The sequence below is a fragment of the Scyliorhinus torazame genome, chromosome 9 (assembly GCF_047496885.1).
Source record: "Scyliorhinus torazame isolate Kashiwa2021f chromosome 9, sScyTor2.1, whole genome shotgun sequence".
NCBI classification, from domain to species: Eukaryota; Metazoa; Chordata; class Chondrichthyes; order Carcharhiniformes; family Scyliorhinidae; genus Scyliorhinus; species Scyliorhinus torazame.
The window spans coordinates 164,897,223-164,914,268 of NC_092715.1; the positions used below are offsets into that span (position 1 = coordinate 164,897,223).

General features: G+C 46.6%; 1 protein-coding gene across 2 annotated transcripts in view; it reads right to left on the minus strand.

Annotated features, from left to right (window-relative positions):
* The window catches only part of fancc (FA complementation group C), a 274,053-nt gene that overhangs the window by 54,851 nt on the left and 202,156 nt on the right, over positions 1-17,046 (minus strand). For both annotated transcript variants that reach the window (XM_072516728.1, XM_072516729.1), the window contains exon 10: positions 13,397-13,496. In XM_072516728.1, coding sequence (XP_072372829.1) covers positions 13,397-13,496 — 100 coding nt within the window. The remainder of the gene's footprint in view (positions 1-13,396; positions 13,497-17,046) is intronic.

The following is a 17,046-nucleotide window of genomic DNA, read 5'->3' on the forward strand; positions in this document are numbered from 1 at the left end:
TAACGGTCAACCCGAATTCGTCGCCCACCTGACAGACTTGAATTATGAGCCTGTTAGCACATTGGCCTCACTGAATTGTTTTGCAATACTGTTAACGTGTTTCTTTCTTGTCGTTCCAGAAGTTCTCTTTCGATATTTGCTGATTGCACTTGTTTTGTTCGTGGTACAACCTCGTTGCTCTGTTGCATCTGACACCTTCCTCTGTATATAGTTTAGCCTCATGTACATGTTGTAAATATTGCACACACATACTCAGATGCACTCAGTACACACCAATATTTATTAGCATGTAGGCACATATCCTTGTGAAAAGGGGGGGATGTCATGATAACCACATTAACATATCATGGTGCAATCACGCACACACACTGATGGACAGGTAGTTGGACCAACCAACACACACACAACATCGCAGCCAATCACCAGTGAGAGCACACGCACTATAAAACAGGGAACACCACAGTTCCCGCTCATTCTACCAGGAGATAGCTCAGAGCACAGAGCTCACAGCGTGCCACTCAGACATACACCATGTGCTGAGTGCCTCACCAAGATAGTGCTAGGGCTGGGTCCACAGGTTAGCTGGTGAAGTACGAACCTCAGCCAGAAGTTAGTAGTTATTATTGTACAGAACAATAAAACAGAGTTGTACCATCTACAACCGTGTTGGTTTATTTGTGTAACCCAACACGATACACCCCTAAGAATTTGAAGCTGTTAACCATCTCCACCTCGGCCTCGTTGATGCTGACAGGGATATGTACAGTACTTTGTTTCCTGAAGTCAATGACCAGCTCTTTAGTTTTGCTGGCAGTGAGGGAGAGATTGTTGTCGTTACACCACTCCACTAGATTCTCTATCTCCCTCCTGTATTCTGACTCGTCGTTATTCGAGGTACGGCCCACTATGGCCGTGTCGTCAGCAAACTTATAGATGGAGTTGGAACCAAATTTTGCCACACAGTCGTGTGTACAGGGAGTATAGTATAAGTATGCAGCCTTGCGGGGCCCCAGTATTGAGGACTGTGAAGGTGTTGTTGTTGTTTAGTTTTACTGATTGCGGTCTGTGGGTCAGAAAGTCGAGGATCCTGTTGCAGAATGAGGAGCCAATCCGAGGTTTTGGAGCTTTGATATGAGCTTGGCTGGGATTATGTTTTTGAAGGCGGAGCTGTAGTCAATAACTAGGAGTCTGATGTAGGAGTCCTTGTTGTCGAGATGCTCTAGGGAAGAGTGTAGGGACAGGGAGATGGCGTCTGCTGTGGACCGGTTGTGGCGGTATGCGAATTGCTGTGGATCAAGGCATTCTGAGAGTATGGAGTTGGTGCGCTTCATGACCAACCTCCCAAAGCACTTCATTACGACTGACGTCAGGGTCACCGGACGGTAGTCATTGAGGCGTGTTGCCTGGTTCTTCTTTGGCACCGGTATGGTGGTGGTCTTCTTGAAGCAGGTAGGGACCTCGGAGCAGTGTAGGGACAGGTTAAAGATACCCGCGAACACATCTGCCAGCTGGTCTACGCAGGCTCTGAGTGCACGACCAGGGATCCCGCCTGAACCTGTCGCCTTCCGAAGGTTCACTTTCAGGAAGGCCGATCTGACTTCGGAAGCTGTGACGGTGGGTATGGGTGTCTTATGTGCTGCTGGGGCACTCGACAGCAGATCGATGGTTTCCTGCTCGAACCGAGCATAGAATGCATTGAGTTCATCAGGGAGGGGTGCGCTGCTGCTGGAGATACTGCTAGGCTTCGCTTTGTAGCCGGTTATGTTGTTTAGGCCTTGCCACAACCACCAAGAGTCTGTAACACTAGTCTGTGACTCTAGCTTAGTCTGATATTCTCTCTTGGCATCCTGGATGGCTTTGCGGAGGTCGTACCTGGATTTCTTGTATAGGTCAGGGTCGCTTGACTTGAACGCCTCAGACCAGTCCTTCAGTAGGGAGTCAATCTTGCGATTGAGCCGTGGTTTCCGGTTGGGGAACATACGTACTGCTTTCTTTGACACGCGTCGTCCACACATTTGCTGATGAAGTCTGTGGCGGTGGTGGCATACTCATTTAAGTTGGTCGCTGAGTTCTTAAATATGGGCCAATCCACTGTCTCCAAGCAGTCACGTAGGAGCTCTTCTGTTTCCTCGGAACAGCACTGCACAACCTTCTTAGCTGGATTCTCCCGCTGAGTTTCTGCTTGTATGCCGGGAGAAGGAGCACCATCTTATGGTCTGATTTTCCAAAGTGCAGTCGGGGGGTGGAACGGTAGGCGCCCTTGATTTTGAAGACCCGGTGTCTTTGCCAATATTTATCCCTCATTAAACATTACAAAAACAGATTAACTGGTCATTATCACATTGCTGTTTATGGATGCTTGCTGTATACAATGTTGCTGCTAATCTTCCGATATTACGAAAATTATGACATGTCAAAAGTACTTCATTGGCTGTACAATTGACAGTGCACATGCCCCAGTGCTCATGTAATGTGCCATGTTAATGCACGTCTTCTTTTTCTTTTCACATTTACTACTAAACAACCTTTCTTAATGGACTTTCACAGCATAGAATGTCATCACTGATCCCACGGCACCTGTCCCGGCTTGGTATGAGCTGTATATTAACCTGCACTCTCCTTCATTTAATATTTTCTCTCAATTCCCATTCCACTGATTCTTTTTCATATGTATTAATGAACTGTCTCAGGTGTGGAGGTCTCAGGGTAGTTGTCATGGGTGACTTTAACTTTCCAAATATTGATTGGAACCTCTATAGGTCGAACAGTTCGAATGGGGCAGTTTTTGTACAGTGTGTGCAGGAGGGTTTCCTGATACAATATGTGGATAGGCCGACAAGAGGTGGGGCCACATTGGATTTGGTACCGGGTAATGAACCGGGCCAAGTGTTAGATTTGTTTGTGGGAGAGCACTTTGGAGATAGTGAACACAATTCGGTGTCTTTCACTATTGCAATGGAGAGGGATAGGGCCATACGGCAGGGCAAGGTTTATAATTGGGGGAGGGGTAATTATGATGCGATTAGGCAAGAATTAGGGAGCATAAGATGGGAACAGAAACTGTCAGGGAAAGGCACAAATGAAAAGTGGAGCTTGTTCAAGGAACAAATACTGCATGTCCTTGATAGGTATGTCCCTGTCAGGCAGGGAGGAAATGGCCGTGTGAGGGAACCATGGTTCACAAAACAGATTGAATGTTTTGTCAAGAGGAAAAAGGAAGAGTATGTAAGGATGAGAAAACAAGGTTCAGTAGGGTCGCTTGAGGGTTATAAGGTAGCAAGGAATGAGCTGAAAAAAGGGCTTAGGAGAGCTAGGAGGGGGCATGAGAAGTCCTTGGGTCGGATCAAGGAAAACCCCAAGGCTTTTTACTCTTATGTGAGAAATAAATGAATTACCAGGGTGAGGGTAGGGCCAGTCAAGGACAGTAGTGGGAACTTGTGCATGGAGTCAGAAGAAATAGGAGAGGCGTTGAATGAATACTTTTCTTCAGTGTTCACAAAGAAGAGGGGCCATGTTTTTGAGGATGAGAGTGTGATTCAGGTGGGTAGGCTGGAGGAAGTAGATGTTCTGAGGAAGGATGTATTAGCAATTTTGAAAAACCTGAGGGTCGACAAGTCCCCTGGGCCAGATGGGATATACCCAAGGATTCTTTGGGATGCAAGGGATGAGATTGCAGAGCCTTTGGCTTTGATCTTTGGGTCCTCGCAGGGATAGTGCCAGAGGACTGGAGAGTGGCGAATGTTGTTCCTCTGTTCAAGAAAGGGAATAGGAATGACCCTTGTAATTATAGGCCAGTTAGTCTTACTTTGGTGGTCGGGAAGATAATGGAAAAGGTCCTGAAGGATAGGATTTATGACCATTTGGAAAGATGCAGCTTAATCCGGGATAGTCAACACGGATTTGTGAAGGGTAGGTCTTACCTCACAAATTTGATTGAATTCTTTGAGGAGGTAACTAAGTGTGTAGATGAAGGTAGAGCAGTTGATGTTGTATACATGGATTTTAGTAAGGCGTTTGATAATGTTCCCCATGGTCGGCTCATGAAGAAAGGAGGTGTGGGATAGAGGGAAATTTGGCCAATTGGATAAGTAACTGGCTATCACATAGAAGACAGGGTGGTGGTGGATGGAAAATTTTCAGACTGGAGACCAGTTACCAGTGGTGTAACACAGGGATCAGTGCTGGGTCCTCTGCTATTTGTGATTTTTATCAATGACTTGGAGGAGGGGGCTGAAGGGTGGGTCAGTAAATTTGCTGATGACATCAAGATTGGTGGCGTAGTGGATGAGGTGGAGGGCTGTTGTAGGCGGCAAAGAGACATTGATAGGATGCAGAGCTGGGCCGAAAAATGGCAGATGGAGTTTAACCCTGATAAGTGCGAGGTGATTCATTTTGGTAGAAAAAAGTTGAATGTGGATTACAGGGTCAACGGCAGGGTTCTGAGGAATGTGGAGGAACAGAGTGATCTTGGGGTTCATGTCCACAGATCTCTGAAGGTTGCCACTCAAGTGGATAGAGCCGTGAAGAAGGCTTATAGTGTGTTAGTGTTTATTAACAGGGGGCTTGAGTTTAAGAGCCGCGGGGTTATGCTGCAACTATACATGGCCCTGGTGAGACCACATTTGGAGTATTGTGTGCAGTTCTGGTCACCTCATTATAGGAAGGATGTGGAAGCATTGGATAGGGTGCAAAGGAGATTTACCAGGATGCTGCCTGGTTTGCAGGATAGGTCTTATGAGGAAAGATTGAGTGAGATAGGGCTTTTCTCTTTGGAGCGGAAGAGGATGAGAGGCGACTTAATAGAGGTTTATAAGATAATGAGGGGGATAGATAGAGTGGACGTTCAGAGACTATTTCCTCGGGTGGATGTAGCTGTTACAAGGGGGCATAACTATAAGATTCAGGGTGGGAGATATAGGAGGGGTGTCCGAGGTAGGTTCTTTACTCAGAGAGTGGTTAGGATGTGGAATGGACTGCCTGCTGTGATAGTGGAGTCGGACACTTTAGGAACTTTCAAACGGTTATTGGATAGGCACATGGAGCACACCAGAATGACAGGGAGTGAGATAGCTTGATCTTGGTTTCGGACAATGCTCGGCACAACATCGAGGGCCGAAGGGCCTGTTCTGTGCTGTACTGTTCTATGTTAACTGGATCCGGGTATAGGGTGCATCATTTTCAAGTTTTTACGTGAAAAAAATCATGACAAAATAGTAGACAGATTTAACGGAAACATCGTCGGAATTGAAATCCTTTCTGGAATCGTGAATTACAGTAGATTTATTCCTAATCTTTCCACAATGTTGACACCCCTAAACTCACTACTCAAGAATCCCTACAGTGCAGAAGGAGGCTATTCGGCCCATCGAGTCTGCACCAACCCTCTGAAAGAGTATTCCACCAAGCCCACTTTTTAAAAAATAATCTTTATTGTCACAAGTGGGCTTACATTAAAACTGCAATGAAGTTATTGTGAAAAGCCCCTGGTCGCCATATTCCGGCACACAGAGGGAGAATTCACTGTGAAGCAACAGTGCACCCACTGTGCTACCGTGCTTAGGATTTCACTGTCCTATTCCTATAACCCTTTCACCTAACCTGCACATATTTGGACGCTAAGGGGCAATTTAACATGTCCAATCACTTAACCTGCACATCTTTGGACTGTGGGAGGAAACCGGAGCACCCGGAGGAAACCCACAAAGACACGAGGAGAAAGTGTGAATTCCACACAGGCAGTCACCCGAGGCTGGAATTGAACCCAGGTCCCTGGCGGTATGATGCAGCAGTGCTAACAACTGTGCCACCCCCTAAGGAGCACACGAGGCGGTATTGAAAAGAGTTATCAAAAATTAGCCTTTGAACAGATTAAACTAGCTTTACAGTCATCCAGTCTCTTGGTCCATTTGGACCCATCAAAAATGATAATCCTTACCTGCAATGCGTATCCTTATGGAATAGGACAGTTTTGGCTCAGGATGGACTTTTGCCAGTGCTGAACAAGCTTACTCTCAAATTGAAAAGGAGGAACAAGCATAATATTCGGAGTGAAAAAGTTCCACAAATACATCTATGGACGACATTTCATCGTCGTTACGGACCACAAACCCCTGTTGGGGTTATTTAGGGAGGATAAGGCTATGCCCCCATAGTTTCAACTCGGGTCCAACGCTGGGCTTTATTGTTAGCAGCCTACAAGTACACATTTTATCACATGCCGGGCACCCACATTTCTAATGCGGATGCTTTGAGCTGCCTTCCCCTACCTCAGAGTATACCGTCACTGCCAGTACCGCCCTTGGGAGTAGCTAAGGTGACGCAGGCTGAAACGAAAGAGAAAATGCTGGAAAATCTCAGCAAGTCTGGCAGCATCTGTAGGGAGAAAAAAGAGCTAACGTTTCGAGTCCGATGACTCTTTGTCAAAGCTGACGCTGGCTGAAGCAACACGTCGACTTTGCAGGCCCATTTCTGAGCTACATGTTCTTGCCTATCGTAGATGCTCACTCCAGTACAGAAAATGCAACAGACATTCGTCACCCACGGGTTGCCCCAGATTCTGGTCTCAGATAATGGGACTGCTTTTACTAGTGGAGAATTCCAACATTTTATAATAACCAACGGCGTTAAACATTTTTGAACGTCTCCCTACCACCTTGCTCCAAATGGACTGGTTGAGACAGCCATCCAAATATTCAAGCCATCATGAAGAAAAAGTAATCAGTTCCTTTACAACTCAGACCGGCCTGGTTCCTGCTCACCTATCAAACTACACCAAGTTACTATTAATGGGCAGGCACATTAGAACAAGATTGGATTTCCGAATTTGGCAGTCAGGGTGGAGACTAAGCAGAACGCACAGAAAGAAACACCACAACTTGAAGAAAATGAAAAGAATGTTTGAGGTGGACGATCTGGGATATGTGAAGCAGTTTGGCACTGGCCCAAATTGGACCCCGGAAACGGCCGTGGCAAAAAACAGGTCCAGTGTCGTACAACATACATGTTAAAGGGTGAAGGTTAAAACAGCACCATTTGAAGAGAAGAGTACCGTACACAGAATCAGTGAGACAACTGGTCCTTGTAGGCTTGTCAGGGGTACAGATATGATGAAAGTAATGCCACAGCAAGCTACCCCAAGGACAAACCCAATAATGTTCCGGCGGGAACTGAGGAAACTACCTGCACAGAAACACCTTCACAAATCGAAAGTCAACCCGTTGAGATTCAAACCGAAGTTACCTCTTGTTATAACCCACACGAGACCTACGGGGCGGACCAATTAGCCTTCCTGTGAGCCTCGGGGGATAGGAGCTTCCCCGCTGAGTGGTGGGGGCCCATTAGCAGAGTAATGGACTCTAACATAAAAGCCAGCCCAGATGGGAGCCGAGTAGCCCCGGCTGGGACCTAGAGTGTACTGTGTATATAGTTACTTTGCAATAAAACAGGTTTCTTCATGCTTTTCATTTTGGACTGCTCTGTGGCCACTAAATTGGCGACGAGGATAAAGTGGACTTACAGTCGCCGCTGCTAACTGTCGGATGAACGGTCATTTCCTATCCCACTATCAGAATAAGGTTTGCACTGATTTCAAAATGCCGTTATTTGGGAGACTTGATGTGTTCGATGCTAGCGTGGAAGATAATATGCAATACACAGAGCGTATGCGCTAACCTTTCAGGGGTCCCGCTATAAGTGGTGATGAGCGACAGGCAGTGATACTCTTGGCTGCCTGTGGAGCCCCCACCTTCAGTGTGATTAAAAAGCTTCACGTACTCCGCGGACCCGGACTCCAAGACCTTTGACGAGTTGGTAGCACTAGTGGCGAACTATTACGACCACAAGCCATCGGTCATCGGGCAACGTTACCGGTTTAACACGGCTGAGAGGACCCCGGGAGAGTCTGTTACTGAGTTCTTAACGTGTTTGAGGACACTAGCTGAGTTTTCTGATTATGGCCCTTCCCTTCCCGAGATGTTGCGGGACCGGTTGGTTTGTGGATGAACAATATGGCAAACCAACATAAGTTACTGGCAGAGCCATTGCTCGACCTTAAGGCGGCCGCAAAAACGTCTCTTTCAAGAGAAAGTGCAGAAAAGGGAGTACAGGAACTCTAAGAGATGGAAGTGAAGAGTGTGGGACGTGCCCCCTCCTAATGTTCAGCGCCCCCCACAGAATAGGAACCCCGGGATCCTCACCTTGGGGCAAACACTGCCGAGGCCAGGGCCGCGAATCTGAGACCGAATTAAGTAGGCCATATTATTACGGGCCAGGGTTTAGAGAACACCAAAGTATATCATGGAGTTCAACTGACCCACAACTTTGAATAGATTTTGGTTATGGGGAGCACAAGGGCACTTTACAGGTGTGATGCAACAGAGATCTAAAGTCTTTTTAAACAAAAACAATGTTTATTCTATGAATCCAGTTAACATTTTATAAACCCACAGGAAACATCTTACCAACTACCAACACTGATAATCCCCAAAAGATACAGTACTCTATAGATAACCCTTAATAATTTTCCAAACAACATCCATAAGCTCAAACACTTTTTAAGAAAGACAGTAGGTTTGAATTCTCCACAGAAATAGGTATTACTTTGAAATCATCAAGTGATCTGGAAACATTCTTTAGCTTGCAGAGAGAGATCAATACACACATCTGCTTGCTTTGAATACAGCTCTCCAACTTAAAAGGAAACTAAACAGAGCACTTTCAACACAAAACGAAAGTAAAAAGCAGAGCAGACCCAGCTCTACCCACACAATGACATCACTGCAACCATTTGATAAAGCACACTTTTCTTAAAGGGACATTCACATGACAATACGCATCCCCAAATCGGTAGAGAGACACCAGATGATATGGGGCATGCGGCTGGAAAAATTCAGGGAGCGAAAGCCACAGGGCGGCCAACAAACCCGCTGCTCCACTTGAGGGAGGCGTCAGCCTAGAGCCCGCACTTTTCATTTGGAACAGCCTGAATGTAGGCAGCTGAACTGCATTGCGGCACCCAAAGCTGCCCCCATTCGGATCACCGTTCAGGTAAATGGTCATCCTCATGTATGGAATTGGACGGGAGCCGCCGTCTTGGTCATAGGTAAACAAACGTTTGAAAAAAATTCAGTCAGGAATGAAATAGTTGAATTTACGTGATACGGAGGAAAGACTGGCAACCTACACTGAGGAGCCAATTGCAATAGTTGGGACCACGATGACCCTGGTGATTTACGGCAGCAATCTATAAAGCCACCGTTGATTGTAGTGAAAGGACAAGGCCCTAATCTGTTCGGCCGCAATTGGCTGCAACGCCTCGCTTAGCTTTTCAGCAGATTTTTCAGATGAGTGCTGGAGGCCTCTATGAAGTGTTGGGGAAATACCCAGACGTTTTCCAAGCCAGACTGGAAAAAAATCAAGGGAGTCAGGGCAAAAGGTCATGTCGACCCTGAAGCACAGCCTAAATATTTTCAAGCCCACACGGTCTCCTATGCACTACTGGCAAAGGTTGAGGCAGAGCTCAGCTGACTAGAGAGCCTCGGGATCATTCAATCGGTGAAATTTGCCAATTGGGCGGCACCGGTAATACTCGTCCTTAAACCGGTCAAAATAGTTCGACTTTGTGGCGACTATAAATTGAAAGTAATTGGGTCTCCCAATTGGATAGATATCCGATGCCACACATTGAATTTCATGTATGTGAAATTGGCTGGAGGTCATTCATTTACAAAGCTTGACACAAATCATGCCAATCTTCAACTGGAATTAGACCGGGTTTAGACAATCCGTGACCATAAATACCTAGAACTGCCTTTGAGTACACCAGATTGCCCTTTGCTGTAGCGTCAGCCTGCGCCATTTTTCAACGCATCATGGAAAACATTCTGAGGGGCCTGCCACATGTGACGGTTTATTTGGATGACGTATTGGTCACGGGTACGACGGAGCAAGAACACTTGAGCAACTTGGATGAGGTACTCCGCCGTTTTTCAGAGTCGGGCGTCCACCTCGAAAGAGAGGAGTGTCTCCATCTCCGTAGGTCTCGTGTGGATTATAACATCCCCCCCCCCCAAAGTCCGAAGACCTGTCAGAGGAAGGTGGAGCAGGAGTGTGCCTGCTCATTTTTGTGCATGATTGTGTCTCTTGCGCCTGCAGGGCCAGATCCGGAGGCCTGTATCTGGATGGCGAATGTTGTTTCCTTGCTGATTTCCATTCAGGGGGAGCGGGGGCCGAGGCATCAGAAGTTTCAGGCAGTGTGAACAATCCAGAGAGTAGCCGCCCCCCGCATGGAAATCAGCAAGGAAACAACATTCGCCATCCAGATCCACCTACGGGGATGGACCTATAAGCCTCCACTTGAGCCTCGTGGAATACGAGCTTCCCCGCTGAGGGGTGGGGACCCATCAGCAGAGTAATGGGCTCTAACATAAAAGCCGGCCCAGATGGGAGCCGAATTTGAGTAGTCCCGGCTTGAACCTGGAGTGTATATAGTTTAGTTGGTAATAAAACACATTTATTCAAGCTACTTGTTTTGGACTCCTTTCAGTTTCTTACTTTAATAAACCAGTGTTAATCTACCTGGTGGTCGCCCGTCTGTCAGGATATTGCAACATGAATGAAGGTATCAGCAGCAATTGAGGAGGAGCTGTAGGTGGGAGCTGAGTCAGCCAATGTTACAGAGGTGGAAGTAGGTGATCTTAGTTATGGTGTGGCTATGTGGTCAGAAGATCATCTCAAGGTCATTGGCAAATAGGGTTAGTCATTGGCAAATAGGGTTAAGGAAAATCCCACGGCTTTTTACACGTACATAAAACGCAAGAGGGTAGCCAGGGAAAGGGTGGGCCCACTGAAGGACAGGCGAGGGAATCTATGTGTGGAGTCAGAGGAAATGGGTGAGGTACTAAATGAATACTTTGCATCAGTATTCACCAAAGAGAAGGAAGTAGTGGGTGTTGAGTCTGGAGAAGGGTGTGTAGATAGCCTGGGTCACATTGAGATCCAAAAAGACGAGGTGTTGGGCGTCTTGAAAAATATTACGGTAGATAAGTCCCCAGGGCCTGATGGGATCTACCCCAGAATACTGAAGGAGGCTAGAGAGGAAATTGCTGAGACCTTGACAGAAATCTTTGGATCCTCACTGTCTTCAGGTGATGTCCCGGCAGACTGGAGAACAGCCAATGTTGTTCCTTTGTTTAAGAAGGGTAGCAAGGATAATCCAGTGAACTACAGGCCGGTGAGCCTTACGTCAGTGGTAGGGAAATTACTGGAGGAATTTTCTGCACCTTTCTCCTCTTTACTTCCCCCTTCCCCTCCCCCCACACCTACAGTTCATCCTCTGAAGTTAGTTTCCCTGCTGTTTGACCTTTCACATCATTTGTCCCCTCTGGGGACTGCCATTAGCACACTTTCCCCTTGATTTCTGTGGCCATTAGCACCCGGGTTCCTGTGGCTATGACTCATCTTCCATTCTCACTCCACAGTATAAATATTTCCCACTTTCTCGGTCTGTAGATTTGACAAAGAATCATCGGACTCAAAACATTAGCTCTTTTCTCTCCCTACAGATGCTGCCAGACTTGCTGAGATTTTCCAGCATTTTCTTTTTCGTTAGGTGTAGAGGTCCACAGGTCACTGAATGGGGCAACACAGGTGGAGAAGGTAGTCAAGAAGGCATACGGCATGCTTGCCTTCATTGGCCTGGGCATTGAATATAAAAATTGGCAAGTCATGTTGCAGCTGTATAGAACCTTAGTTAGGCCACACTTGGAGTATAGTGTTCAATTCTGGTCGCCACACTACCAGAAGGTTGTGGAGGCTTTAGAGAGGGTGCAGAAGAGATTTACCAGGATGTTGCCTGGTATGGAGGGCATTAGCTATGAGGAGCGGTTGAATAAACTCGGTTTGTTCTCACTGGAACGACGGAGGTTGAGGGGCGACCTGATAGAGGTCTACAAAATTATGAGGCGCATAGACAGAGTGGATAGTCAAAGGCTTTTTCCCAGGGTAGAGGGAATTATTAGGAGGCATAGGATTACGGTGCGAGGGGCAAGATTTAGAGATGTACGAGACAAGTCTTTTTACACAGAGGGTAGTGGGTGCCTGGAACTCGCTGCCAGAGGAGGTGGTGGAAGCAGGGACGATTGTGACGTTCAAGGGGCATCTTGACAAATACATGAATAGGATGGGAATAGAGGGATACGGACCCCGGATGTGCAGAAGATTTTAGTTTAGACGGGCACAATGGTCGGCACAGGCTTGGAGGGCCGAAGGGCCTGTTCCTGTGCTGTACTTTTCTTTGTTCTTTGTATGACACCCTCATCGTGAAGAGCCTGCTTTCGCCTCAGACAGTTGGGACAGAGTCAGTTGCAAGGGAATGGTGCTTGTGGCAGGGATCAAAAAAGCCTTCAGTCTTCCTAATAACTAGTTAGGAGAAATTTCTGCTCAACCAGTACTGGATATCAGGAAACAGTCCAACAGTTTGGAGATGGTGGTGAGAGTGAGAGAGGTGTTAGTGAGATAGAGCTGGCTGCGTATCGTCACTGTACACATGTAAACTAATGCCAGCATTTTCCAATGATGTCACCAATGTGCAGTATGTAAATAAGAAATAGGAGGGAGGCATGGGTAGATCTTTGGGGGCACCAGTGGCAATGGGTCGGGAGTGGGATGATAAGCCATTGCAGGTGGTTCCTCGGCTGGGACGGGCAAGATAAGAATGGAAACAGGAAAGTCCGGTTCTAGCTAACTGGATGATGGTGGAGAGATGTTGGGGAAGAAGAGTGCAGCAACTATGTGAAAGGTTGTAGGCGGGTAAAGAAGAATGAAGAGGTGTTATTTATCTTTGTTAAGTCACATAGAATGACATTTATAAATCTGCTAAAAGCCTTAAGTTCTGTGGCAGTGGAAATCTGATTGGAGAGATTCAAGCATGAAGTTACCGAAAAGATGGACATGGATTTGGGAGGTGACAACAGAGGAAAGAGAGGTTCATAATGGGACGGGAGTTTGCAAGGACAGAGTGGTCAAGTGTTTTTCTATTGAGAGGGGTGAGAAAGGCAGATTTGAAGACGAAGGGGACAATATTTAAGGAGAATGAAATGTTACCAATGATAACTAGCATGGGAACCAGCTGCTTTGTTGGAAAAGGTTGAGGAAAGGAGGTGGATCTCATGTACATGGTGAGCTTCAAGAGGACACACGGGAAAAAGAGAAACTAATGAAAGGTGCAAGTTCAGGATCCAGTAACATTAATGATGACCATGACCACTCGACTGAAATATCAGAGATCTTGTAGATTCCTTAAAGGATCAGATTTTGAATTTATGAGCGCTGTCTGTAACTCAGTTCAAAAAATTGCTTTCACAAATTGTTCTTTTCAACTAGAAACTGAGGAACTCACCTGAGGTTGCATCTGCAGCAGAGCTTGAACAAAACAGCGCGTAAATGCTTGTATAATGATAATAATTTTAGGATGCCCATCAGACTCCAGTAGCATGGTCCTTATGATTTAATAGAAGCAAAAAACAAATCGCACAATTAGCAACATTAATGTCAGTCATCCAGTGTATAACAATGCATCACAATGCAAAACAATGGGTGGGATTTACCGACCACCCTGCCGTGTGTTTTTCAGCGGCGGAGACCTACCGCCAGCGGGATCTACGAACCCCACCATTGTCAATGGGAATTCCTGGTGACAGCACCCCTCGTCACCAGGAAGCCATGCGCAGGGTGGGACTGGAATTTCCCACCGGCGTGAACAGCCAGTAAATCCTACCCAATCCCATCGGGCAGCATGTTGGCACATTGCTGCCTCACAGCACCAGGGACCCAGGTTCAATTCTTGGGTGACTGTGTGAAGTTTGCACTTTTTCCTGTGTCCACGTAGATTTCCTCAGGGTGCTCCGGTTTCTTCCCACAGTCCAAAGATGCGCAGGTTAGGTGGATTGGCCTTGCTAAATTGCCCCTTAAGTGTCCAAAAAGGTTAGGTGGGGTAACAGGGGCGTGGGCCTAGGTGGGGTGCTCTGTCCGAGGGCCGGTGCAAACTCGATGGGCCGAATGGCCTCCTTCTGCACTGTAGGAATTCTATTCTATTCTATAAATTATGACTGATCCGGCTTCACAGAAAGGTAGGGGTAATAATATGCTGCTGTAAATCATACAACTGGCTGCTCTTCAAATTCAGCTGCTTAATATAGAGACAAGGAAACTTCTCAAATCTGGCCTTTCTTTAGCCCCAATGAAAAATTACATCACAGATAACATCCATTCTTGGTGAAAGTTTTACAATAAAATTGAAAGAGTGAATTTCCACTGTTTGGTAAGTGTCAAATCAAAGTTCACTTCCATTTGGCAAAATAAGTGCATTTTACATGTTTTCCTAACAAATTTAACTTGATACAGGCTACTTAGCATAACAAGTGTATTGTGCTTCTTTGCATTACATTGCATGAAACCGGCCAACAGCTGTGCAGACAGAAACAGTTCACACTGTTTGTAATAAACCATGCACCGAATCATACTGATCCTAACATCTGTTCTATCTTCATCCTGATAATTTGGTTGGAGCATTCATCTTTTTAATATACACAATAGTGTCTGAGGTAAAATGATGGGCCTTTCAGAATGCCCTCATTTCATTTGCTATGGACATAAGGGGCGGCATTCTCCCAACGGGAATCTAAGTGCCGACGCCGGAGTAAAAACCAGAGTATTTTACTCCGGCGTCGGTGCCCGTTCCCAGACACCTATTCTCCCCCCTCCGTGGGGCTAGCAGGGGCGTTGCCTCTCAGCGCGGCATCAGAGTCCCGGCGCCGCGTAAAAGCCTTGGGTCCCGCGCATGCGCAGTTGGGCCGGCGGCAACTATCGCATGCGCGGTGGCTGTCCTCCCCCAGGCCGCCCCGCACAAACATGGTGGATGGATCCAGCCTCGCCGGCGGAGGAAAGGAAGCCCACCGACAGAGAGGCCGGCCCACCGATCGGTTGGTCCTGATCGCGTACCAGGCCACACTGGAGGCCCCCCGGGAACAGAGCCCCCACTCCCCCCCCCCCCCCCCCCCATACGCCTTCACGACGAGTACCCGCCGGCAGCGACCAGGTGTGGATGGCGCCGGCAGGACTAGGCCGTTTACGCGCGGCCGCTCAGCCCATCCGGGCCGGAGAATCGCCGCTCAGTTTGCGGCGATTCTCCGAGCGGCCCGGCGCGATTCACGCGGCGCTGGTTTCGGGAGTGGGGGGGGGGGGGGGAGAGAATCGCATGCGGGGGTCAGGGCGGCATGGCGCAATTCGCGCGGCGCCCCAGTGATTCTCCCACCTGGCCGCGGAGGGGAGGGGGGGAATACCGCCCAATATGTACTGCTGTGAAAATAAATCATACAGTATAATCAACACTTTCTCCCATCATAATTTTAAAAAGATAACCACAAGAACCACTGGGAATCATTCATCGATCTCCCCGTGGGGCTCTTGGAGTATGTGTTCCCATGGTAATAGGCGGAGGCCTGCCCAGCAGGGACTCATTACAGAACCCTTTAAATGCCGTCACAGACCTGGACCGGGTGTTCTGCTAGTTCCGAGCTGGGACACTTGTGTTGTGTGCCGCGAGTGCAGCTTTACTTTTGAGTTTAGAATAAATCTGTTTAAACCTTCATCTTCATGTCTCCTGGGTTACACATTGTGTAGCTATTTCATGTTTTCTACAGTGACGTGCCTCAGCTTCTATTTATCTACATTAATTTCAGTCTCCCATTCCTTAATCGAGCAATGTAAGACTCAAGCAATTTCTAGAGCGATAGTATTGAAAAGTAGCGAGGTTATGCTGAACTTGTATCAAACCTCGGTAAGATCACATTTGGAGTACTGTGTGGCGTTCCGGTCTCCAAGCTAAGATAACGAAATAGAGACACTGGAGAGGGCGCAAAAGAGATTTACAAGGATAGTATCTGAATGGTTATATCCATCTGGAAAGGGTGACACGTGGTGCAGTAGGTAGCACTGGGACTACAGCGCTGAGAACCCGGGTTCGAATCCCGGCCCTGGGTCACTGTCCGTATGGAGTTTGCACATTCTCCCCGTGTCTGTGTGGGTTTCACCCCCACAACACAAAGATGTGCAGTGTAGGTGGATTGGCCACACTAAATTGCCCCTTAAATGGAAAAAAAATATCAATTGGGTACTCTAAATTTTTTTTTTTTAAATACCTATCAGAGGAAAGAATAAACAGGCTGGGATTCTTTTCTCTTGAGGGATGACCTATTAGGTTTAAAATAAGACTTTGATTGACGTGGATATAGAGGGTGTTCCTACTTGTGGCAAGCAGCAAAACTAGAGACTACCAATATAAGACAATCATCAAGAATAGAATTCAGAAAATGCTTCTTCACCCAAACAGTGGGTAAGAATGTGAAACTTGCCATCGCAAGAAGTAGTTCATGCATTTATATCAGCAGTTCGAGCTCCTATCACATTATTCATGAATGAAAACAGTTAAGAGACATACAACAGACAGATTCCACCACTGGTTACAATACAAAGGGAAAGCTTTTCCCATTTAACATTTCTTTCCAATTTCATTGCCAATCTCATGTCCACACTAGCTCACTAATTACCATTCATTTAACCAGCCCCAACTTCTCTTTAATTCTATAGATGGAGAATTTTATTGCCTTGTATCCCAGCGGAATTTTATGACAATGAATTGCTATAATTTGATTAATTCCAATCACATCACCTATTATTTGTATGGATTATTCCTTCCAGCCTCTTTATTCAATGAATAATGATATTGTACCCTAACGTTCTCCAGAGCATTCTCTCACGATTGTTGTTAGATTTTACACAATTACCCCATTTATAACTATACTCCTTTTGCATATGAATAACGCACTATCCACTGATCCTCGGTTACAGCTTCTGTATTTATGGAACTCAAATTATTAGTCAAAAAAATTCAATCACTGCCTTCTTAGATTAAAAACAATGGAAGCTTTAAGTAATTTTATGTCACAAACTGCATATTGACACTAGCTTCACTTTTTCTTCTGCTCATGA